General features: G+C 53.3%; 1 protein-coding gene across 2 annotated transcripts; it reads left to right on the top strand.

Moving 5' to 3' along the window:
- Positions 1–661: 661 nt before the first annotated feature.
- Positions 662–9,937, top strand: LOC119108870 (glycerol-3-phosphate acyltransferase 3; the record flags this gene model as incomplete). 2 transcript variants are annotated; one of them, XM_037232415.1, is given in 5 exon segments in its annotated part: positions 662–796; positions 2,947–3,180; positions 4,136–4,393; positions 6,722–6,930; positions 7,537–9,937. In XM_037232415.1, coding segments are annotated over 5 exon segments (963 nt in total), but the record flags the coding sequence as incomplete, so codon positions are not given.
- Between the last annotated feature and the right edge of the window lie 14,152 nt (positions 9,938–24,089).

Genomic DNA, 24,089 nt, shown 5'->3' with positions numbered 1-24,089 from the left:
GGGGGGGGAGGGGTCAGCCACTGAGCCTCAGCCCGCGCAGGAACCCTTCAGCGTGGTGTGCGTTGAGTGCCCGGTCGAGGTCCCCCTCTAGGTGGCCTCTCGACGCACTTGTAACTGATGAATGCAGCCTGCCTCGAACAGGCGGGGTGTCGCGAGAATGCTGGTTGAAGCGAGACAGGGAATAGTAAGAGGGTCGGATAGCTCCACTGGCTTTAGGCGCTTGCTATTTATGGTTGGCAGGTATGTCCTGTGGCCCGTCGCAGCGGATGCGCTGAAGGCGAGGTGACGTCAGAGGGCAAGCCGGGCCGTGCCGAGCGTTGCGGTACGCGGAACTTTCGCCACCAACTTGTGCCGTTGATTGGAATTGCGCGTTCGGTTGGAGCGGGCCAGGGCTTCCGTAACAAGTGCTGCTTAGCTTGAAGTCCGGTTCCAGAAATCCATACACTCAAAATGTTGGATAAATGGTGGATGGATATGTTTTTAAATGTTGGATGGATAAATCTTTAAAAAGCCGGGCAAAAAAACCTGGTGTTGTAGGTTCATGGTCATGTTTTATTGTATTTTTACCTGTCCCCCGGCTTGATTGTCGTTTTTCGTTTGTTATGGATGGTGACTGCGGCAGAAGTGTCACGGAGTTGCTTACGCGGTCTCTCTTTCCCAGTCCTGGAACTTGCTGACGCGAACTCAGCAGAAGTACGAGTTCATCAGCTGGCGCCTGACGCTGCTATGGTTCGTGGGCTTCTTTTTCCGGTACTGCTTCCTCCTGCCCGTCCGAATCACCATCTTCTTCACTTCGGTAAGCACCGCCTGGTCACCTATGTGGAACGATCCCATTTTAGGATTGATAGCCTTTTTGCGTGCGGGGACGGCAGTGGGATGGATGTCTTTAAGCTAAGATGTTCTCTTTCGTGTGTTGTATCTATTCGTTGTGTTTTGTTGTAATTGCAAGCGCCTAATTGTGGAATGTTTGCCTTTTCGCAGATTTTTGAAGGTTCAAGAGAGTTTTATGTTTTGATGTTTATTTTGCCCATTTATTGCTGTAAGTGGACTTCTGCGTTGTTTTGTAACATTTGCCTTGTCGTGTTTCGCCTTGCAGGGCGCGAAATTATGCTAATTCTTGATATATTTGTACGCACCATGCATATATCTCTTCCATTATCTGTCTTGTTCGACGCATGCTTGTCTATCATGATATTGTACTCGGAACATGTCGGTGATTGGTGCCTGGATCGCGTCGTTCTGTCGGTCTTCTCCGTTTGGCGGGTGCTGAGAGCGGCGCCGGACAAAGCCGACCTTGACCAGTGGCTTGCAGCTCGCTGCCCGTGCCGATGACCAGCGTGCTGCGTCGCAGTCTGCACGCCGCTGAAATGTCGCCGCAGCGCGCTCCTCACCGCGCCGCCCTGTCTTCCAAGGTGGCCTCGTTTGTCCTCTTCGTCTCGGCCGTTGGCGTGCTGCCAGAGTGCCGGCTGAAGCGCTGGCTCTACGACAAGGTCTCGCTCATGGCGTTCCGCATGTTGACGCGGAGCTACTCGGGCTGCGTGCGCTTCCACCAGCTGGAGAACCGGCCGCGCGCGCGGGGCGTGTGCGTGGCCAACCACACCTCGCCGATCGACGTCTGTATCCTGAGCTGTGACGTCAGTTACGCTCTGGTCAGTGGGCGGCGGCCGGGTATTCGTCTGTCCCGCGGGCTCCGTGCTGCTGAGCTCTGTCCATGGGGCCTCGTCCGCGTCCATGTTGTGGTCTCCGTCTCGCAATAGGCCCCTCGGCCGTTCCTGTCCCGCAGCGGGCTAATCTGCTGTCCCTGTCTTTAGGCTCCTCGTCAGTCCCTGTGCTGTAGCGGGTTGTTTAGCTGTCCCTGTCTCGTAGCAGGCTTGCGTCCCTGTGCTGTAGCGGGTCATTCAACTGTCCCTGTATTTAGGCTCTTCATCCGTCCCTGTCTGCAGCGGGTTAGTCAACTATTCGTGCCCTGCAGTCCATTCTCCGTCCTTCGTTATCCTATAGTAGTATGTTCGTCTGTCTGTCGTGCAGTGGGCTCTGCATCTGTCCCTGTTCAGCAGTAATCTGTTGGTTGGACCTTTCCGGAAGTCGGCTATTCGTCGGATTTCGCCAGCTTTACGCAGCGGCAGTATTGCGCATCGATCGTCTGGTTCGTTGACAGGAGCTGTGTCCGTCCTTCGTGACGTGCGCGGCTGACAGTGCGGGACCTTCACCGTCAGCCGCGCACGCCACGGACCAGTTAGTAGAGTCGTCCATTTTGCCGGTCGGATTAGGGTCTGGGTGTGCTGTCCACCGTGTCTGGCGGCCTTGGTGGTACAGACCGCGGCACTTCGGGGTGTCCGTAGCGCCGGCTTGCAGTCGGAGGTATGTTGCGCTGCTGTACGCCCGTTCGCGGAGGGTCGCACATGCCCGTCTGTGATACGCTGGCTGGGCGGAACGGCCGGCGCCGGCGGCGATGGCCGGGTGTTCTGCAGCGCCAGCCGACCGTCGACAGGGGCGGTGTCTGGCACGCTTGACAGGTGTGCCGCTCGGACGCCGGCGGCGGCTCGGTCAGCTTGCCTGTCCGCTGGTGACTCGTGGGCGTTCGTCCCTCAGGTCCGCCAAGTGTTCGCTGCAAAAGCGTGACGGTGTTATTGTTGTTGTCATTGGCTCTGTCCAGCGGGCTGCCGACTTGAGCGGCCCTTCGCCGATGGTGACGCGGTCCTGCATGCCATGTGGGAGTGTTGTTGCCGAGGGTGGTCCTATCCCAGGCATCCCGCCTGGGATATGTGGCTGCCTCGTTTGGCGATGCTGGGCTACCGTCGAGGGCTGTGTGGCTATGTGCGTGAGGGAAAGCATGCACGTTTGTCGTTGTCTCGTGTACCGCGGGTCCTGTGTACGGTGCCGCTACCAGGGGCTTTTCCCGCGCGTGTGACCCCGGGGCGTGGCGTCGCCGCTGGTCTGCCGCAGGTGACTTGGATGGTGCTGGCCATGTCGCTGCTGGGCTGCCTGCCGGACAGCACGGCGCGCCGCTGGGCCGCCCAGCGCACCAGCGTCTTCTGCTTCCAGTTCATGTCCAACACGCTGTCGGCCGTCATCACGTACCACAACCCGGAGAACCGGCCGATGCGCGGCATCTGCGTGGCCAACCACACCACGCCGATCGACGTGCTCGTGCTCAACTGTGACCAGGCCTACAGCCTGGTATGTGGCGGCCGCGGCGGCCACGCAGCGCCCACGCTTGGCTTCCCTGGGACCGGCGCTGCACAGGGCTGGCGGCAGCTTGCTTGGCGTGGTAGCGGCGTGTGCTTTGCCTGGCGTTTGTGTGGACGTCCGGGACTGGCAGCATGGGCGTGATCCGAGTTATCTGGCGGCGAGACGCTCCCGTTTGCTGGGAGGGTGAGCTGAAGCGAAGCTCCAAAAGCGCAACTGATTGCATAGTCCTTGATGTGGCGCATTACAGCCGTGGTGCTTGGGCAGCTCATACCATTTCAATTCTCAGTCATGTTAGCTGTAAATTAACTTGAATGCCACATTGGTAACCTGTCCCTGTATCGCCCCCCCCCCCCCCCCCCTCCTGCTCTTAAGTAATCACAAAAGGCATTTGCCAACTCATTGATACAGCCATGGATTGCTGACATCATTTGGCGAAGGTGCCTGGATCCATCAGCTCAGTTTTCGGCATGATCTACTAACAACTGACGACTCTCACATCTGTTAACGTCTCCGTGTTCCGCGCCGCAAAGAGTGTTGGTGTTGCATGCGTGTGACCGATGGTTTTTCAATCATCCTTACTTTTGTATCTCAGGAGATGGTGAGTGGTCATCCGATGCCGGCCCATCGCTGACCCTGGTGATGACCGGACGTCCCGATGACCCGTCTCATAGCGCGGTTGTCTTTAGCCTCTTACGACCTGGGGTGATCTCAAGCCGCACATTTTGCCACTGTCCTCTGTTTTAGAACACAGCACTGTTAAGATAATTTCTGGGGAGTTTCTGGTGGCCTCTGCTGGTCATACCTGTTCGTCTGTTGATGCGGCGGCGCGCGGCTGTGCCCGGGCCGCTGTTGACGCGCTGTGGCGTGTGCCCGGGCCGCTGTTGACGCGCTGTGGCGGTGTGCCTGGGCCGCTGTTGACACGCTGTGGCGTGTGCCCGGGCAGATCGGGCAGCGGCACAGCGGCTTCCTGGGGCTGCTGCAGCGCGCCCTGACGCGGGCCTCGTCACACATCTGGTTCGAGCGCGGCGAGGTCAAGGACAGGTCGGCGGTGACGCGCCGGCTCAAGGAGCACGTCGACGACCCGCACAAGCTTCCCATCCTCATCTTCCCGGAGGGTACCTGCATCAACAACACGTCCGTCATGCAGTTTAAGAAGGGCAGCTTCGAAGTGGGCGGCACCATCTACCCCGTCGCCATACGGGTGAGAACGGACCGGCTGCGGACGGCCCATTGGAGGGAGCGTCGAACGCGGGGTGGTAGAGGATTCGGGAGGCAAGCGTGCTAGCATCAGTGCCAGTACTGCTAAGGCTCGTGCAACTTGATGGCTGCAGTGTCGTGTCTCGTGTCGGCGCTGCTGGGGAGCTGCCGCGATCATGTTGTCGCCCGTACTTTTGAGACCCTCTTCATGCGGCGATCAGTTGGGCATTGGAGGTACGTGGGCCAGGAAGTGGGGTCGGCCGAAGGTCGGAGGGTGGTGAGTCACCTCGGGGTTGGTTGGCGTCCGCGCGCTGATTCTGACCTGGGAGCCGGACGAGGTGACTGGAGCCTGTGTGGCGCTACGCTCGTATTGGCGGACGCAGGCAGGTAAGGTGATTCAGACAGACGCTACAGCGGCTATTCACGTGAAGGGCCAGACGTGTTAGCTGCCGAGTTATTGCTAGACACGGGCATGTCGCTGCATTGCTGTTGGCAACCCGAAACGAGAAAGGGCTTGTGCGGTGTGTGAGTCAAGCGCTGCAGCACTGTAGCAGCTCAGCGTCGCCCGTGGCGTCACACCAGCGCCAGCGGCTCAGTAAAGAAATCCCCGCGCATCAGCACACACGCGGTTATAAAACAGGTCACATCAACACGCATGTAAATTTTGCGTGGTGTGTGATTCACCCCCCTGATTGCGTTTGATCGCATACTCGTCGCGTCCGTGGAGCCACATCCGGTGCATACTGTAGGCACGCAGCACAGCTGAGCCGCACCGAGTTGCCCCTCCCCCCCCCCCCCCCCCCCCCCCCAGTTCAGGTAAAATGTCCTGTGAGGTCGGGAGCGGCTCAAGCCACTACCTGCGGCACGTGCCTGCGCGCCGCGCCGCCGCTGACTGCCAGGCATGCGTTCATGCCTCCCAGCGAGACAAAGCGGGAGACATAGAGGAATGCCCTCCGACACTTGGCTAGAGAGATTGACACCGATACATCACCGCCGCGCCGCTTAGGAAATGATGTATGAACGCTAGTGGCTGTGAGAGCCAAGCTCTGAAACCTTCGCTGTCGTGAGGTCTAATTAACTCACGACACACTCCAATTTAAATTTACGAGATAAGTAACTCAGCGCAGTGTCTGCGGTAATTCGATTCGCTGCGGTGACAGTAGCCGTCGGGAACGCTCTCTTAATAAGAGCAGGAAAAATCCGCCCCGTCGAGTCCTTCGGTGACATTTCTTTGTTCATGGCAATAAGATATTGCGCCATGCCAACGCTTGCAAGTCGTAAATCAGCCTGACTTCTGCGCGTATGAATAATTTAACGGCCGTCGTTATTCAAGCGCACGGTTTTTCGCTTGTTGTTAACAGCAACACAAAACACGTGGCTCACGCATCTGCCGGTCCCGAGCGGATGACTATCAGACGGGGGTGCGGGGGAGGGTCTCGACGGTCGACACGCCGGTCCACCGGGCAAGCCCCGGGGCGTATGGTGGGTGGTATTGACTGAGACCGCTGTAGCCGCTCAGCCATGTGTCGGCCGGCCGGCGCGCCATGTGACGCCGCTCCCGTCTCCACAGTACGACCACCGGTTGCGCCATGTGACGCCCTTCTCGTCTCCACAGTACGACCACCGGTTCGGCCATGTGACGCCCCTCCCGTCTCCACATTACGGCCACCGGTTGGGCCATGTGACGCCGCTCCCGTCTCCGCAGTACGACCACCGGTTCGGCCATGTGACGCCCTTCTCGTCTCCACAGTACGACCACCGGTTCGGCCATGTGACTCCCCTCCCGTCTCCACATTACGGCCACCGGTTGGGCCATGTGACGCCCTTCTCGTCTCCACAGTACGACCACCGGTTCGGCCATGTGACGCCCCTCCCGTCTCCACATTACGGCCACCGGTTCGGCCATGTGACGCCGCTCCCGTCTCCACAGTACGACCACCGGTTCGGCCATGTGACGCCCTTCTCGTCTCCACAGCACGGCCACCGGTTCGGCCATGTGACTCCCCTCCCGTCTCCACAGTACGACCACCGGTTCGGCCATGTGACGCCGCTCCCGTCTCCACAATACGGCCACCGGTTCGGCCATGTGACGCCCTTCTCCTCTCTACAGTACAACCCCCGGTTCGGCCATGTGACGTCGCTCCCGTCTCCACAGTACGACCACCGGTTCGACCATGTGACGCCCTTCTCGTCTCTACAGTACGACCACCGGTTCGGCCATTTGACGCCCCTCCCGTCCCCACAATACGGCCACCGGTTCGGCCATGTGACGTCCTCGTCTCCACAGTGCGACCCCCGGTTCGGCCATGTGACGTCGCTCCCGTCTCCACAGTACGACCACCGGTTCGGCGATGCCTTCTGGGACAGCAGCCAGTACAGCATGCTGCACTACCTGTACATGATGATGACGTCGTGGGCGATCGTGTGCGACGTCTGGTACCTGCCGCCAACCTCGCGTCAGCCCAGCGAGACGGCCATCGACTTCGCCAACCGCGTCAAGGCGTCCATCGCCAGCGCCGGTGGACTCGTCGATCTCATGTGGTTAGTGCCTTCCCGCCGGTCTTCTATGTCTTCTACTGCTGTCCTGTTTGCCACACAGTTTCGTTGTTTGCGCTGCGGCACTGGGTGGAAACCGTGACAGGTCAATGCCCGGGGGAGAGGGCAGGGTCGAAACCGGACCTCACGACGCAAGATGCGGCGGGGCTCTGTCCTGTCCGCTGGCCACGACCCTGTGCTATCTGTGTATCCTCTTAAAACTACGGTCATGAGGTCTTCACCATACAGCGCTACGTCCGCCCCACTTCCGCCGCTGGTTGTGCCACGAGGTGTCAGTGTGACCCTGATGAAGGGTTGGGGCACCGCTGCCTGCGCTGACTCCGTGTTACACGTCCGTGTAATGAAGTGCCGGGGCTGGCTCCGTGTTACACGCTCGTATGATGAAATGCCGCGGCGCCGCCGCCGGCGCTGGCTCCGTGTTACACGCTCGTGTGACGTCACCCTGTGGGGCGCCCGGCGGCGCCCTGAGACGGGCCCCCTGTGTGTGGCTGTAATCGGGCCGTGTGGCGCCGCTAGGCGAGCGACGTGTCCAGTGCGGGCGGCGGGCCTGCGCGCGCCGGAGCTGTGACTCCTAGCGCCCCCTCGCCACAGGGACGGGCAGCTGAAGCGGATGTCGGTGAAGAAGGAGTGGCGGGAGAAGCAGCAGCAGCACTTCACGCGCCGCATGCTCGCCATCAACCAGCAGCTGCGCGACGAGCAGCGCGAGAAGGACGAGTGAGCGGCGGTGCTGGCGGCGGCCCGGCTCCGGCCGGGGGCGTGTCTTTCCAGTCAGCGAAGCCGGCAGCCGTTCTCCTTCAATCGACGTACGCGCTGCCACCGGACCGCTGCGGCCACTCGTGCGCTGTGGTCTGAACCGAGCGGAGTCGACGACTGAGCCGCGTCTGATGCGCCGGCCGACATTCCGGGGAGCCCCCGGCCCGTCGCGAAGTAGCGCTCGTCTCACAGGTTGTCACGAGTGTCGAGGCGAGACGGCAGGGTGCGAGGCGTCCGGGACCCCGATGGCCAGACTGATGCCGTTGTGGCGGAGCTGTGCTGTGACAACCGTGCGGCGGTGCACGGTTACGACGTCGCAACGGAGGACAGCCTCGCGTTAGCGACTTGGTGTCCAACTGGTTAGTGACGTCGCTTGTAGCTGTTCCAGTATGAGAGCCACGTGTATGAGTGACGCTGGTCGTCCCAGTCTGGCGTTTGTGCGGCTGACGGGATGCCTCCAGTCCAAAACAAACTTGTGTGCCTGCGATGGTAGCTGCTCTTGTTTGAGAGCATGGGTGACAATGTGACGGCAGGACTGTGTCAGTCTGACAGCGGTGGTTGACAGTGCGACGATAGCTGCGTGTGACTATGTGACGTCCGAAGGTGGCTACTCGATGGGGTCAGTTGAAAATAGCGTGACGAAGAGCGTGACTGTCCTCTTGCGAAAGAAGACTTGGCGGCGTCCACTCGCAGAGCTCGGCGGTGCCGTGGACGCCACCGCAGTGTCATCGGATGGCATGGAAGCGGGCGATGGCGGGCACTGCCGACCCGGGGGGCCTGTGTTGGGCAGCTGCGAACGCGAGTGAACCCGTGCTCTCCCCGCTCGCGGCGGTGTGGCCCTGGTCGAGCGACCCCGCCTTGGAACGCGAGCTTGGAACGCGAGTGAGCCTGCGCCCTCCCCGCACGCGGCCGTGTGGGCCTGGTCGGGCGACCCCACCAGCTGGGCTTCGAACGCGAGTGAACCCGCGCCCTGCTCGCACGCGGCCGTGCGGACATGGTGGAGCCGCCTCATCAACTGAGCTGCGCGTGCGGCAGCGGCGCGGGTCGCGCTGCCCGTTAGGATCGTTTTTGTGCTTCGAGAGACTATTTTTGCGCACTAAATCGTATGCAACTATTTGGTAATGCCCTTGTTCGTGAGCCTACCAGCGGGCTTCGACAGTTATCATGGGAGATCGCAACAAAAGGGCGGAATTAGCGATAGGTTGCTTTAACACTTGACCCAAGATTTTCGGTTGATTATTTATGGGGTGTGCCTACTTTGTTGGTGTTGTTTGTGTTTCAGACTGTCAGGCTTTCGAACAGTTACTCAGTTTTTGTTTCAAAGTTGTAGGAAGTTCGAAAAGCCTTCATTGAGATCTTTTGTTTGTTGATAAGACCTGTTTCATAAAGCGGAGCATTATTATCTGTTCGTTACGTATTCCCCGTTAGATATTATTGCATCTAATTTGTGCTCGATTGAAACCGCAGCGTGTATCATGTGTCGTGTTCCAGTGCTTCCATGCCAGGTTGTCTAGTCTTGGGTTCTTGCCGCGCCGTGTTCGCACAACCCTGCTGTCGAGGGGCTCGCCACGCGTGACCGTGGCGTCGATGAGCATCGCCGCCGCCGCCGTCGGGTGCGGCAGGTCTGCACTGTGGTGGGACAGGTTTGGATTGGGACGGGACAGGTTTGGACTGTGGTTTAACACATCTCGGCTGTGACGAGACAAGTCTGCACGGTGACTGCGCATCTGGACTGTGACGGGACAGTTCTGCACCGTCACGATACGGATCTGCACTGTGACGGGACAGGTCTACACTATGATGGACACATCTGGGCTGTGACGGACAGGTCTTGACTGTGCCAGACAAATGCAGACTGTGACGAGACAGATCTGGGATGTAACTGACAGACCTGGACTGTGACGAGCGGGTCTAGACTGACACGACAGGTATGGACTGACAGGGCACCTGAACTGTGACGGGACAGATCTAGATTGTGGCGTCTGTGACGGTGTGGGGTAGAAGTGCACCGCGACGAGCAGGCCTGGGCCGTCGCGAGACGGACCTGGACTAAGCCCGCACAGATCTGGACTGTGACAAGACAGGCCTGTACATTTACGAGACATGTCGGGACTTTGACGAATGGTCTAAACTGGCGGGACAGATATGGATTGTGACGAGGCGGAATAACTAGCCTGTGACTGTCTATTGCGACTGTCTGGGCAGCCACGATCAGAACCAATACATGGTATCGTATGGGCGTCTTCGTCTTTGAAGTGTATTGCGAGGAAGTGGGGAAAAGACAAAGACCCGAAAAAACCGGGGCTAACGGAAACGGTAAGTTCTTCAACTCGAGCAACATTCTGCAGACAGCAGAATGTCGCGCGCTTACTTATGCCATTTTACGCTTAATTTTCGGTAAATCGCGCGATGATCCCACTGGTTGATATCACGATATCAATTACGTTAGCACCCGGTAGTTTACGGAGATGGATGGTCCAATGAAAGTTCATACAACCTCTAGAGCTTCAGTGGTTCTCGTCCCGGGTCAGGACCGGGCCCACCCCATGGACTACCATTTCCGAGTCAGGGCCGGGTCCACCCCATGGACTACCATCTCCGGGTCAGGACCGGGCCCACCCCATGGACTACCATCTCCGAGTCAGGACCGGGCCCACCCCATGGACTACCATCTCCGAGTCAGGACCGGGCCCACCCCATGGACTACCATTTCCGAGTCAGGGCCGGGTCCACCCCATGGACTACCATCTCCGAGTCAGGGCCGGGTCCACCCCATGGACTACCATCTCCGGGTCAGGACCGGGTCCACCCCATGGACTACCATATCCGGGCCAGGACCGGGTCCACCCTTGGACTACCATATCCGGGCCAGGACCGGGTCCACCCTTGGACTACCATCTCCGGGTCAGGACCGGGTCCACCCTTTGGACTACCATCTCCGAGTCAGGACCGGGTCCACTCTTTAGACTACCATCTCCGAGTCAGGACCGGGTCCACCCTTTGGACTACCATCTCCGAGTCGGGACCGGGTCCACCCTTTGGACTACCATCTCCGGGTCAGGACCGGGTTCACTCCTTGGCTCTGCCGGATTCCAGACAAGAGCTAGTCGGGGAGTGGTTAGTATGGGCAGTGCTTTGACGGACACATGTTCGCCCAGGGTTCGTAAAGGAGAACAACCCTTATCGGGAAAATGATGCATAGCAGAAATTCGTTTGAGACAAAAGTGGTCACGGTCGAAGTTTCCTCTCGCGTGAGACCTTGTACGGCAGAAGTTTATGAGCAAGTGCGTATTGGACAAAGGCGCGTGCAGAGCAAGAGTTCTTATCGCATAAGTCGGCATCCGGAGACAGAGATGTGCTCGGTTCAATCGAGTGACACCAATACCAGCACAGAGCACTCTGAATGCACTCCGATTCGGAATATAGCATGAGTTCCATTCCACATGCCATGTTCAAACCGATCCAATAGCCAAACTTCGTGAATTTTAACACATGACTGTAATGAACAGTATCGATGCTGGAATTAGAATTGCATATGCTTGACTCATCATTAGCCTTTTTGCCATTGCAATGTTATTGGCTGTGTTTCCCACTTTTGGGTACGTATAACACATTCATAATATTCCTGTTTCTTAAGCTTTGCGAATTCTGCGGAATTCAGCGCAATTTTGGAGAAGATAATCACCGTGTGCGTGGTTAGGTGGTAAATTTCATGTTTTTCGCGTTTTTTTTTGGCGTGTGTGCTCCCGTCATCCACAGAAAGGCCTTGTCATCTGCAAGCGACAAACCTTCCCAGCTCCTCAGTCAGTACGCTTACCACGATTTAATGAGATCTCAGATTTTTAATCCGTTTTGCTAATATTTGGTTAAGTACGTATGCATACCACCTGCAGTACGGCTTGCCAGGCAGACGCGTATCCCACAAACTACTGTCATACCATTTCGTTACCTACTTCTCCATCCTTTTTGTCCGACGGGGAAGAGGTGTGTGTGTGTGCCATTGGGGCTTTACGACGCACTCAGCTGCCGAGGCTATGTGGCGGCGCCTGCCTCCCAACCTGGCAGGAAGGGCGGGCACCGCAGGGAATCGAACCCCGCACCTCTGGTTTCCCAGGCGCCCAGTGGTTAACACAGACGCGTTAACGCAGACGCGTTAACCACTACACTTCCGGCACCCTACGGGGAAGAGGTTAAAAGGGAGGCGTTCATGTTGTCCAAGGTACAGAATGTCCAAAGGTACAGAATGTCCAACGTACGTACTGTCCAAGGTACAGAATGTCCAAGAACCGGAGCTTTCAAAGTAGTTCTCGGAGCGGCCGCCAGGGTGTGAATAATCGCCCTTATCGGTAGGCAACGTTGGTCCGCCCAGCGTCGGCCGCGCGCATACAGTCGACGCCAGTGCGAACACTACAAGCATGCGGTCGGTGGGCCGCATAGCAACGTATTCATTTCTCACGCCGGTGTAGAGATGGCGTCGGATGCTGTGAGTCGGCGAGGCCGCGCTCGACTTGCAAGTGATCGTTGAATACGAGACGAATACCGTGAAGCGGGGCGTTGGACACGCGCGGAGCTGCTGTGAAAGCGTCGCAACGTTGCCCTTAGCCGGCGTGGAACTTGTTCTGTGTCTGACCGGGAACGTGTTCGCTGTATCGTCATAGCTATATACAACTAGAACCTCTTGTTGCAACTGTTGTTTATTCTAAGTGATCGCTGTCACGTTTTCACCACAATTAATTCGCCACAACAGCGTCCAAAGGAGTAAACCTTGCAAGAAAGGGGAAAGTATGGGTATCAATAATGCATGCTTCCTATCGGGTTAATAGCCCGTTTCTGATCAGTTATCACCGAGATCTGAGGTCAAAGGTGCAGCATATTACAAAGCACGCTACATTACAAATCATAGGATATAGTTCAACGAACAACCATTTGTGGTCAAGATACTGCACATGATATAATTTAGAACAATTAACTGGTGCATCAAGACATCGGCGGAGATGTGGTGATTTTCCATTGATGTGGATTCCCCACATCAATTGGTTGGGTCTGGCAGGGGCGGTGCTAGGAGATATCAGTTGAGGAAAGGCTCTTCCAGGGAGCTTCCTGAACAACCAGACGGGGAGGGGGGGGGGGCTTTCAGGCCCGGTCCTTTTAAAGCGGGCACCGAGGCATGTGACATGTGAGTCACCATTGAACTGGACCGTGCATTTATGTTCATGTAAATCAATGTCGACAAGAAAAATCCAGAATAGGGGAGTGTGTAACTTAAACTGTGTTAAAGTCTAGTTTCAGCGCGTAAATGTGACACCGGTTAAGTCGTGAACTAGTAACCCTGCATGGGGGCCAAACGCATAAAAATACATTTAAGTTGTCAAAACATGGCTGTTGTTCTCTACGGCTGCCCATTCACTCCCCGAGCCGGTAACTCATAAAGCAACAAAGCAGTTTCGCCGCTAACGAAGCAGCAACGGTGAGCTTGTCTCCCGAGCTGGGAAAGATGAGGGTCAGAAAAACTATGTTCAAGGGCTAACTATGAACTATGTTCCGGGCAAGGGCCCGGAAGATCTATACGTGGAATACCCACACTCGGATTGCCCACGCTCAGGGGACTTCGGAAGAACCTTCTACTCCCCCAGCTGAGACTCTAAAAGGAAATGGGGCAAATAGCGAATGTGGACCGCTGAGGGTGAATAACGGGGGGACTCAAACCTACCACACTGTCACATGGGGCTGGGCAGCACGCACTAACTGATTGAGCTACGGCGGCGTTTCTGCTACTAAAAGCCCCATCAGTCCAAGAGGAGGCACTTATTAACAAGTCATGAGATCCCGCCAGGCTGAGAGGTGGTTGTGCTTAGTTTCATATATCTAGGAAGTTAGTTTGTAAAGTGGGGGAAATCTGATGACAATTTCAGTTTTTTAGATATGCTCGCCCTACAAGGGAAGTCGGTGACACTGCCTCTGTTCATCGCACGAGGGCAAACCCCAAAATCCATCACTCGTTAAAAGAAAAAGGCAACGCTTACACGTGTGGCAACCGTTAATGTTTCCAACAGTACTGTTACGCACACACACACACGCGCGCGCGCACGCATGCACGCACGTACGCACGCACGCACGCACGCATGCACGATTTTTCTCACAATTATGAAATCTGTGCCAAATACACAGGTACTTCAGTACACCGGGAGACACTTGGGTACGCCAAGATTCTACGCCAATAGTTCCAATATATTATGATAATTCAACAGTTCCAGTTACTACACGTGGTCACCTGTGAATAAGTTAACGCAAAACGCGCAACTCAAAAGGTTTGTGAGCCACCGCAACTGTTGCAAATATGTGCAGATCCTGACAAGAAAAAGTATTTTAAACATCAAGCATGCAAGCTTCCATATCCTAATGTTAGGCACACGGCACTATGATAACGCTTGCACGAGACATCGATGGCTAGGCCGATAGGTTTTGATGAACTGTATCACAGACCAGTAGCCTTTCTCACAAAGAGTTGTTACAAACAGTTTGTATTTGTAAGTTGTAATTTAGAATGTACAAACTACAACTTCCAACTGTTTCATAAAATTAGGGAAGGTTGTAGAATTCTAGTTGTAAAATTCTGCGCCGTGTGTAATTTCTCAACGCCAATCACCGGCCTTGCCAAGGACGTAAAAAAGTACGCCTGACCGTCTTTTTAGCATCCCATACGCCCAACGCTGACGTGACGTCACTGGAGTCTTGCCACAGCGAGAGCAGCGCGCAACCCCGCACGATGCATATTGCGATCTGGATATTTGCGTTTCCGTTGGTTACAGCTGCACTGCATGCCAAATTTGCTGGGAAAGCCACCCTTTCTTTCTTCCGTCCCTAAAAATAGGTTGCGTTATCAAACGATTATTTCAGCGTAAATTCCGTAAACCTAACCTAAATTACATCGCCCATACTGAGTGGGACGTTGGCGTCAATGCATAGTCAGGCTCACGCAGTCGGGCTCGCCGTTCTCGCTGTCCCCGCTCCTTCCAGCGCCGGTTTCTGTGTCACCCATGTGCACGTGCCCAGGGTCGCACTCAGAATCCTGGTGGAGCACGAGTGACAGGGCTTTATGGAAGGCCCCTAGTTAAATTTCTTAAGTTTTGAGCGCACCTCAAATTTTCCGTTTCTTTCGTTTCTGTTTGTATCCACTTATTCCGACGGGCGTGTTCATGAAGGGGCCATGGAATGGACACTGACAACACATACTTGTTTCGTTTAGGCGTCGTCGTCAGTGAAACACTGGGGGCCACAGAATACTTATGGTGCGACATTCTGGTGGTACGGGCGCCGGGCCTCATGATCGATTCAGAAACCCTCTGAGGAAACACTGGTCCACTTTATGACTCCGGCCGTCCTCCGACGGGAGCAGTTCGTGCGACTCGGAGTAGAGGATTTCAGTGACGCACAATAATTTCTTGCAGGTGCAGGGATCTACTAAATGACACAGGGATCATTTTTGATAAAATCAGGCGACTGGACAAAACGGAGCAAGGTCGTTTGTTGATTAATGGGTCCACTGTCCGACACATAACCATTAAATTGCGTCAATCAATGCGGGCCCTGTTACCACCCTATTTCCTATCCCCCTTTATTGTCGGGGGACCCAACAATGCAAGAGGCCCGCTGACATTCCAGGTCCCGTCATTGTCCCTTTCTGGCAAACGGGCCCGCTGCCGACTCGGATTCCCTTGCTGACACAGGATCCCTTGTCTGGCACTGTGGCCCCATGATAAAACACGGTGGCTCTTTTTCATCTGCGCTTACCTAGCCTCCGCGCGTACTTGCCGTTAGTTCATACCAACAGCAGGGGCACAATCAATATTTTCTTAAGAGGGTGGGGGCAGGCCGCAGCGATAACGCATCACGACAATTTTAAATTTTCCTCTAAGAGCGCTGTGGTAAATATGAAGCAGACCTGCGGGCAGAATGGAGCGCCCCTTGACTATGCTCCTCCAAAACAATCAAACTGCAGCGACAGCAGGGTTTGAAGACTATGATCTTGTAGGCAGGAGTCGGTTTGCCCCCTTTGTGAGCTTGCGAGGGCCCTCGTTTGACACCCGTCTACCTTATTTGGTTGCCCCCCTTCACAATTTTTTGACCTCAATGCTACTAAATCTCAGGAAAATATAAATATCACAGGGATCTTCTTCAGACATGACCTGCGGTTGATGACCGTTCTACTAAGATAAAGGACTACTCCGTGCCATCAACTTGAAAAACTGCCGTACATCAAAATCGAATGGCCTAAGAGCCGGCGAGAAATGTATTTAGATCGAGGTTTATTCATAAATACCGCGGTTTTTCATAGTTCCTCACAAGGGCGTAATGTCGATGAATAATTTGTTGATGATTTAGAAAAGCTGACGCCCCTGCTTGCAGGATAAAAGGAACACTAACCGAACCAGTGCGACTTTGCTTGCTACTTCCAATCAAAGCTTTTTTAATTGCCTTGCCTCCAATCGCTTTGAATGCTGCATCTACCCTACGTTTCCGCTACGCCACCACGATCGAGACAGCAGCGGCGGGGCCTATGACACAGGGCACCAGTGACGTCATTGCCCTGTACTGAGTCGCACGGGATTCCACCTGGGAAATCCAACGATGCCCCCCCCCCCCCCGTCCAGTGTTTCATCCGCCAGCTGATGTTGCCAATATCCGACGAGCGCACGAAAACAAATTATGCTATGGATAATCGTAAACACCGCGGTTTGCAAACAAAAACAAAATAAATGTATCGGAAGTGTCAAGGAGCAGAACATTAGGTTCCCTAATACCAGCAATCAAGTACATTTGTCACTGTATTCACTGCGCGTCTTACAGTTTTAAGCAGAAGCAAACAAACAGAATATTGGCACCGTCACGGCCGACAGCGAAGCGGTGACTCATTGCACCGGCGTAATACTAGTGTTTTGTTACCATGATAGACACCTATATTCCACTTACAGACATGGGATTCATGCATTGTTCACACCCGGCGATAGCTGTCCCTGGTTGGCGTCAACGTGAATGGCTTCGCATGCCCGCAGTTCGATAGGATGACATGCCTGTTTTCACCTGCATGGGTAGAAACTACACTTAAAATTAAGACATTTAATAACCCATTTGTACATCCATTTCATCCCGGCAGTGACTTGCATGCCAGCTGGCCTACTCACAGAAAATGACCACCTTCGCATCAGTACCCTCCCACCCCTGAAACGTGCGAGCACAAGACAACGCAGGATTTCGATCGGGTCGATGCGCCTGCCAAGGTCATGTATAGTGATGGGTAATAGCGCAGAGGAATAAATTTGCTGCACGCTTGATTGCACGGGCCATACGCGGAGTTAGAGATTATCAAATCCATCAACACCATCACTGGGTTACTTCATCTGAGCATTGCGTTCTGCGAGCTTGTTTGTCCTTCCACTTCATCCGATTACTTGTTTATTTTGCCCCTGGGGATTCTTGCCAGCCTCCTTCTGCGAGCTTTGCGTCCACAATCCATTTTCGCTTGTGGCATTGCCTTAAGCTAACGATCACCTATTCTACAACGGGGTAGGCCATCGTTGATTTGTAGTTGTAATTTGTACTTTTAATCTTACAAATGCGTCACGGCTGGAAAATCAGCTGGCCTTTATGAAACATACCAAGGTACCGTTGTAGAAATTCTCGAGAGATTTGTCAATTTTTGTGTGTGGTTTTGTAGGTTTGTAATTTGTAGTTGTTGTTTGTAGGTTTCTGCTTCATGAAACACATTTTTACAACTGCACACACAAATTTACAAGCTACAATACAAATGTACAAAAAACTGTCTTTGTGAGAAAGGCTACAGAACGCAATTTTCTATAGGAAATCAGTGTCAAAATCAATCAGCAGGCAACTGTTGCTGCTGCGGTATCCTTATAATTTAGTAGTTGCTTCTCTTGTAAACTGTCCGCTCCGTCCGAACTTTGAAAACAATAAACAGTCCGGTATGCGACAGCTACGTACTTTACCTGAACAAGAGCGTTAACCAGGGTGCTAGAGTCGCTATTGAACTAGGGTGGGAGTAAAAAATTGCATTGCAAAAAGACCGTACGGGAGTGGAAAATCAATTCACGGAAGATTGAACTTACGAGCTCGTGACTGGTGCTTCAGCAAGCAAAGACATCTATTTCAAGTTGCCATAGACGTAATATCAAAAACCTGACAAAACTGCTTTGTTTTTTAACATCTCAGGCCATTAAATTGAAACAATACATTAAAGCATAGAAATTTCTTGACAGTGTGATAAACATAAAAATTATTAACATCAATAGTTTGATGCTGCACTTTGCACTTACCCTCCACAACACTTTTAACACAAAACAAAGCAAATGAATTCAAAAGCAAAATGACAACAGAAAATTGAGCAGGCATAAAACCCTCAAACAAAAAACCTTGGGCTCCTACACATCAGCGCATCACCAAGTCAAATACAACTGACATACCTCTGGCTTCTGTTGAGATGGGGTCAGGGAAAACAAACATTTTGTCACTGTTTCTTGCAAAATACCAATGCTTACTTCCATGAAAGTAGCCTTACTATATCCAATCTAAAGAGGCCTCACTTCATCTCCTCCTGTCTTATCTGTTTGCATCGCAGCGGCAGTTGTGAGTTACTGATTCTTGCACAATTCATATTGCCACTTGCCACGCACTTAACTGTCTTAACCTAACTTAGAGCAACCCATATGTTGAACATCATCTCAACTCACCTATCTGTTGAGAGCAGTGGTTGCGATAAAAGCATGACGTAACTGCTTGTTGGCTGGTTACAACTTGCATTTTTATTCAGTTCATTTGTGTATGCTTGTTGACATCAGACCAAGTTGACAACACACAAATCAAAGCACTTTAAATCACTTTGAACAACTTATTTTGATTGCCGTGGTTAACCTGTGTCAAGGGCAATAATGGGTATGCTCTACAATACAATCTCTCTTCTCCAAAAGTAACATAACTTTTAGATGGCCATGCCAGTATTGCTGCTTGCCTTTTCAGCTGCAGCAAAGACATCTATTTAGGCTTGTTTATTCATATTTAATGACAGAGTATGTATGTTGGCTTCACATTTTAAATGGGATGGTCTGACTATTTCTTACATACTAATATTTGACTCAAATTATAATGGCTATGCGGCTTAGGGTATCCCTGTGTTGAAAGTATAGTGCATATATACAGTATAGTCATTTGTCAGTCAGCAAACTATGACAACTATAGAAAACAACTGGTTGAAGCAGCCATGAGGGACCACTTCAAGCAATTTAGGACAGATAATCCAGAATATGGAACAAAATAAGCCCATTGCATGCCTTGTGACATAATAATTTGCCTTATGACAAAACTCGATGGATTATAACAGAAAATTGCTGACTCTGGTTACCAATCATGCGTTGCAACTAGACAAGGTAAGCAACTACATGGTCCACAGGAGACTTACTGCCTTCTTCCTGCTCCCCCAAAACAAAAAGTCAGTACCCTTTGCATGGTCTGCTGGCAGACAGTCATCGCACTCCCCCCCCCCCCCCCCCAATATAAATATCGATCATGCCCACCAACCTATGAGATTAAAATGCGAAACAAGTAAGAGGTGTGCATAATAAACATCTCCAGAGGGCAGAATGTCTCGTCTTGTGCTGGATTAGAGCGCATAGTCTCCTGGACTTTTTTGTGGGCCAATGCGAGGCCTCTTTTTCCCTCGACAGACCTAGAGTCACCTCCGAGAGGGGGGGGGGGGGGAGCTTTACTTCCGGCAAAAGGCCAGGCAACGACTACGTTAAACCTGCTTATGCTGTCCGGCGCAAAGCAAGTGAGATAGTATTTGTAAGTGACGTTACGTTAACCTGGCTCACTTTTGTCCAGCAAGATCATAGCAAGATCAGACCGCAGCAACAGATATATTTATTTCACGACATAACACGCATTCAGCACGTTTGAACGACAAGTGAGCCTCCTCACCGGCCCTTCCGCCTTACTCCTGGGGCGCCGTGTGTCCTGCGTGGGGTGTCCGTGTCAGCGATGGCCTTGGCTCAGCTGACTTGTCGGCGACCTGTGCAATGGATGGATGCCGGCCCGCTTCATTGCAGCAACGGGGGGATCAGCCCCGGGCTCCTCTGCCCGGCACGACCTTGTGGTGTTGCGTGATGTTATTAAGTCCTGGGAAGTCCTAACTAAGAAAAACCAGGACTCCTAGCCAATAAGGAAAAACCTGCAATATTTGCCGAATTATGCAGGAAAAAACCCTTTATTCAAATGAAAATATCTAATCCCGCACTGTGTAAAAACTCAAAGAGGAGAACGATCAAATAAGGATAAGAATCACCAAGGAGAGAATGGGGATTGAATGGAAGCCGATTTGCGTTCGTGTAATTGATGAGCGGCTGCCTTGATCATTGATATACCGGACACACGAGGAGGAAGTGATTTATTGTGAAAGGGATGCCGCAGCGACGACAAAGCGGAGGAGCAGTTCGTTCGAAAATGTGGCAGAGGGTGATTTTGGTGTGACCGATACGCAGTCTGGCAAGCAGCACTTCCTTCAGGCGATTATCTTGATTAATTGCCGGCCAGTGCTGAAGTACGGGTTTGATTGGGTGAAGGTGGTGATGAGTGCGTTGATCCCATTCCGATTGGAGAAAGAGACGGAAATGTAAATTGATAGCTGCTGGAATATCAGAAACGGGACAATTCAGATGATTACTTTCCGGAAGTATGAGACTTCGTTTTGCTCCTTCGTCAGCAGTGCTGTTTCTATGAATATCTGTGTGCCCAGGTATCCAGAGAAATGTTCCTTGAGGTTGTTGAGGAAGGGAGCGGAGCGTTCGTCGTATGCCGTTTAAAGTTGGGTGGGATGAATTATGGAGTGATGAGAGCTTGTAGCGACGAATAAGAGTCGGTGCATATGACTGCCCTTCGTAGATTACCTTGCTTGATGTAGAGCAGGGCTGCCAGGATCGCTGTTAGTTCAGCCGTATACACAGTATTATAATCTGACAGGCGGTTTGATTTGTGGTAATTATGATGTGCGAAGGCAGCTCCTGTGCGACCATGGCGTCGGGAGCCGTCAGTATAAATAAAGGTGTGCTGGTCATGTTCTCCTTTGAACTCGCGAAGAGTGCATGCACTTCAGTTTCTGATACGTTTCGTTTTTTTGTGTTTAAACGGAAAGATTACGTTAGGTATAGGGTCGCCCCAAAAGGGTCGGGGACTGGGAGTTGGGTTGCAAGGAATGTTGGGGAGATTAAGCGCTCGCTGCACTCGAATAACACGAGTGCTGATGGTTGGATGCTGGAGTTTCGCGTTAGTAAGTGTGCGGTTGGGACGGAGGAGTGCGAGGGCGTTGTATGTGCGGTTACCAGCGTGCGCTGTGCCTCGTGCGTAAAATCTGAGAAGTTGTAATTTTCGTCGGTGTGATAGGGAGGGGATATTCGTGTCCGCGAGCAGATTTGGGACCGAGGTATGTGCGAAGTGCACCAGTCACTATGTGGAGAGTTGCGTTTCGGATGGTCTCCAGAGTTTCGACTTCTTTGGAAGAACCTATTCGGTGGTCACATCTCGGTTGGACCACCCCACGCACACCGGCGAACTGCCGCACACAACGCCGACAGAGAGAGACTCACCCCACGCGCCCGAGCAACACCTCTTATACTGCTTCCAAGGCTCATGCCCGCAACACGATCTGCGTGCGACTGGCCGGCACCACCGTGACGCACCGCCCCGAGTTGTGATTGTTCTCCTCACTCAGGCATGAGTCATCGCCCCACTCGCCTTACATGCTGACACACTGACTCGGGGCATGGCCCACCGCGACACTCACCTCTGATCTTCAAATATCATACACTGACACCAACGTCTCATACTATCCAATCACTCGACATACACCGGCCGCGGGAGACCGCTCCACCGCTCCACCGGCCGCAGGAGGCTGCTCCACCGCTCCACCGGCCGCGGGAGGCTGCTCCATCGCCCCACGCCTCGCTGGGTCACAGCTGCCGCCGCACAGAACCGCACGTCTGTCGGCGTCCGCACGCTGATGCCTCCCAGGGCAGTGATGCCACTCATGCCGAGCACGACGTCAACACCCAGCGGTCGGTGCGGCACTACGAAGACCTCGAGCGTCACTCGACGGTCCCTGGTATCAACCAGCATGCTGCCGGCCCCGCAGCATCCGAGTTCCCGGCCGCCAATCGTGACCACTCTCACCATCCGCGGTGTCCATCGTTCGCAGCGGGCAGCGGTCACACCGCCTGCAGCCGCTGCCGGGGTTTCAGGCATTCTGGCTGAAATGGCTTCTATTCGGCGGTCACATCTCGGTTGGACCACCCCACACACACCGGCGAACTGCCGCACACGACACCGACACTCACTCCACGCGCCCAAGCAGCACCTCTTATGCTGCTTCCAAGGCTCATACCCGCAACACGACCTGCGTGCGACTGGCCGGCGCCACCGTGACGCACTGCCCCGAGCCGTGATTGTTCTCCTCACTCAGACATGAGTCATCGCCCCACTCGCCTTAAATGCTGACACACTGACCTGGGGCATGGTCCACCGTTACAAAGAAATCTCATAAAAAAGAAGGCCAATGTAGTCCAAGATCGGGCGTATCAGGGGGGTGTAGAGGCGGAGGAGAGTGCGTCTGTCGGCGCCCCACTCCCGCCTTGTTATGCATTTCATTATGTTCAGTCGTCTGGCGCAGCGTTGCTTAAGGTCAGCAAAATGAGCATTGAAAGTAAGACGACGATCTAATGTTATTCCAAGGTATTTAAAACTGTCACCTAGAGGGATTATTTCACCATTAAGATTCAGGGGGTTGGGGGGATGGAGGGTTGAACACTACTTCGCCTAGAGAAGATCGCGCGAGTACCGAGTATAGCGCGCGAGTAGTGGTATCTAGACCGAACGGTAGATGGCAGAGCGTGTCGCAGAGTACAGAAATAGTCTAGTTCCGACCGCCGACTCGTGTGCACCTTCGCGGAGACAGACTCAAACAAAGATTACAGCTGATTTTGTGGGGGAAATCTGCAGTCCCCACCGTGCACAGCAGGCGTGAATGTCATTTACAGCTAATTGCATATAATGCAGTGCGCGATCGACATTAGCGTGTGCATGCCACACAGCCAGGTCGTCCGCGTGTAAAGAATACCGAAAATGTGGAGAAATATTATTAATATTATTGAAAACATAATTTGTCATCACAAGGGAGAGGGTTGGTGATAAGACCGTGATAAGACCCTGAGGAAGACCGTGATCCTGCGCCGTCTGAGAGGAATAAGTATTTCCGCAATGCACAGAAAACATCCTATCAGTTAGAAAGTTTTTAATGAAAGCGGCGAGCCGGCCACGAACTCCGATTTCATGTAGTTTGATGAGGAGGACACTTTTATTCACCCTGTCGAAAGCGGCCTTTAAATCCACGAATAGTGCTACCGTAGCAGATTTAGTCCGAAATCCGAACTGAATTGAATGCAAAGGTGAAGAAAGGTGATTTGACTCAAGGAACACGCTGATACGTCCGCTGACCATTCGTTCGAATATTTTAGAAGCACAGCTAATAAGAGAGATGGGGCGATAGCTCGAAGGGTCAGAGGGAGGCTTGGAAGGCTTAAGTATAGGGATAAGTGTGCTAGAGCGCCATGAGGGAGGGAAGGAGCCGTTAACCCACATATCGTCGAAAGCCGACAAAGGTTGGTGAGTCCAGACCTAGTACGATTTCTAAAGAAGGGGTAGGCTTACTGGTCTGGACGGACAGAAGTGTTTTCGCACTTACTGATCGCAAGGTCCAATTCACAGGGTGTGAAGAGTACGTTGGATGTCTCAGTGTTAGCGGACGGGAAGTTGAGTGCGAGCAGTGTGGCATTAAGTGTGTTAGTTATCTGTTGGGAATACTGCTCGTATGATGATACACGGGCGAAGTGTGTGACAAATTTTGTGGCGACTTCAAATGGGATGCTGTAGTGTTGGTTGCTGACTACAAGGTGCGGGGTTTTATAATGTGGCGTGCGTTTGTTTGTGAAACACCTAATCGGTGACCATATTTTAGATAGAAGGGTAAAGCGGTTGAACGTATTTGGAAATTGCTCCCAGCTTTCCTGTTTTGCGCGTTTAATGATTATATCGACTTGATGTTTAGCTCTGCGGAACTCCTCTTCATGAGCTCTGCACATGCAATTACGAAAAACACGCATAGCCCGGCGTCGCAGGGCTACTGTGCGCTGACACTCATCGTTCCACCAGGGCGCACGTTTGTGCCCTGGTCGACGATGAGTGTGTGGAACGAACTGGTGCGCTGAGGCTAAAATAGTGCTTAAAAATGTAGGGAGGTCGGGAGTTGTGCCTGAAGGGTGTGCCTCATCTATATA

This window comes from Pollicipes pollicipes, unplaced genomic scaffold, assembly GCF_011947565.3.
Source record: "Pollicipes pollicipes isolate AB1234 unplaced genomic scaffold, Ppol_2.1 Scaffold_691;HRSCAF=793_pilon_pilon_pilon, whole genome shotgun sequence".
NCBI lineage: Eukaryota > Metazoa > Arthropoda > Thecostraca > Pollicipedomorpha > Pollicipedidae > Pollicipes > Pollicipes pollicipes.
Note: the sequence above shows the minus strand (reverse complement) of the source record. Positions and strands in the feature narration are given on the sequence as shown.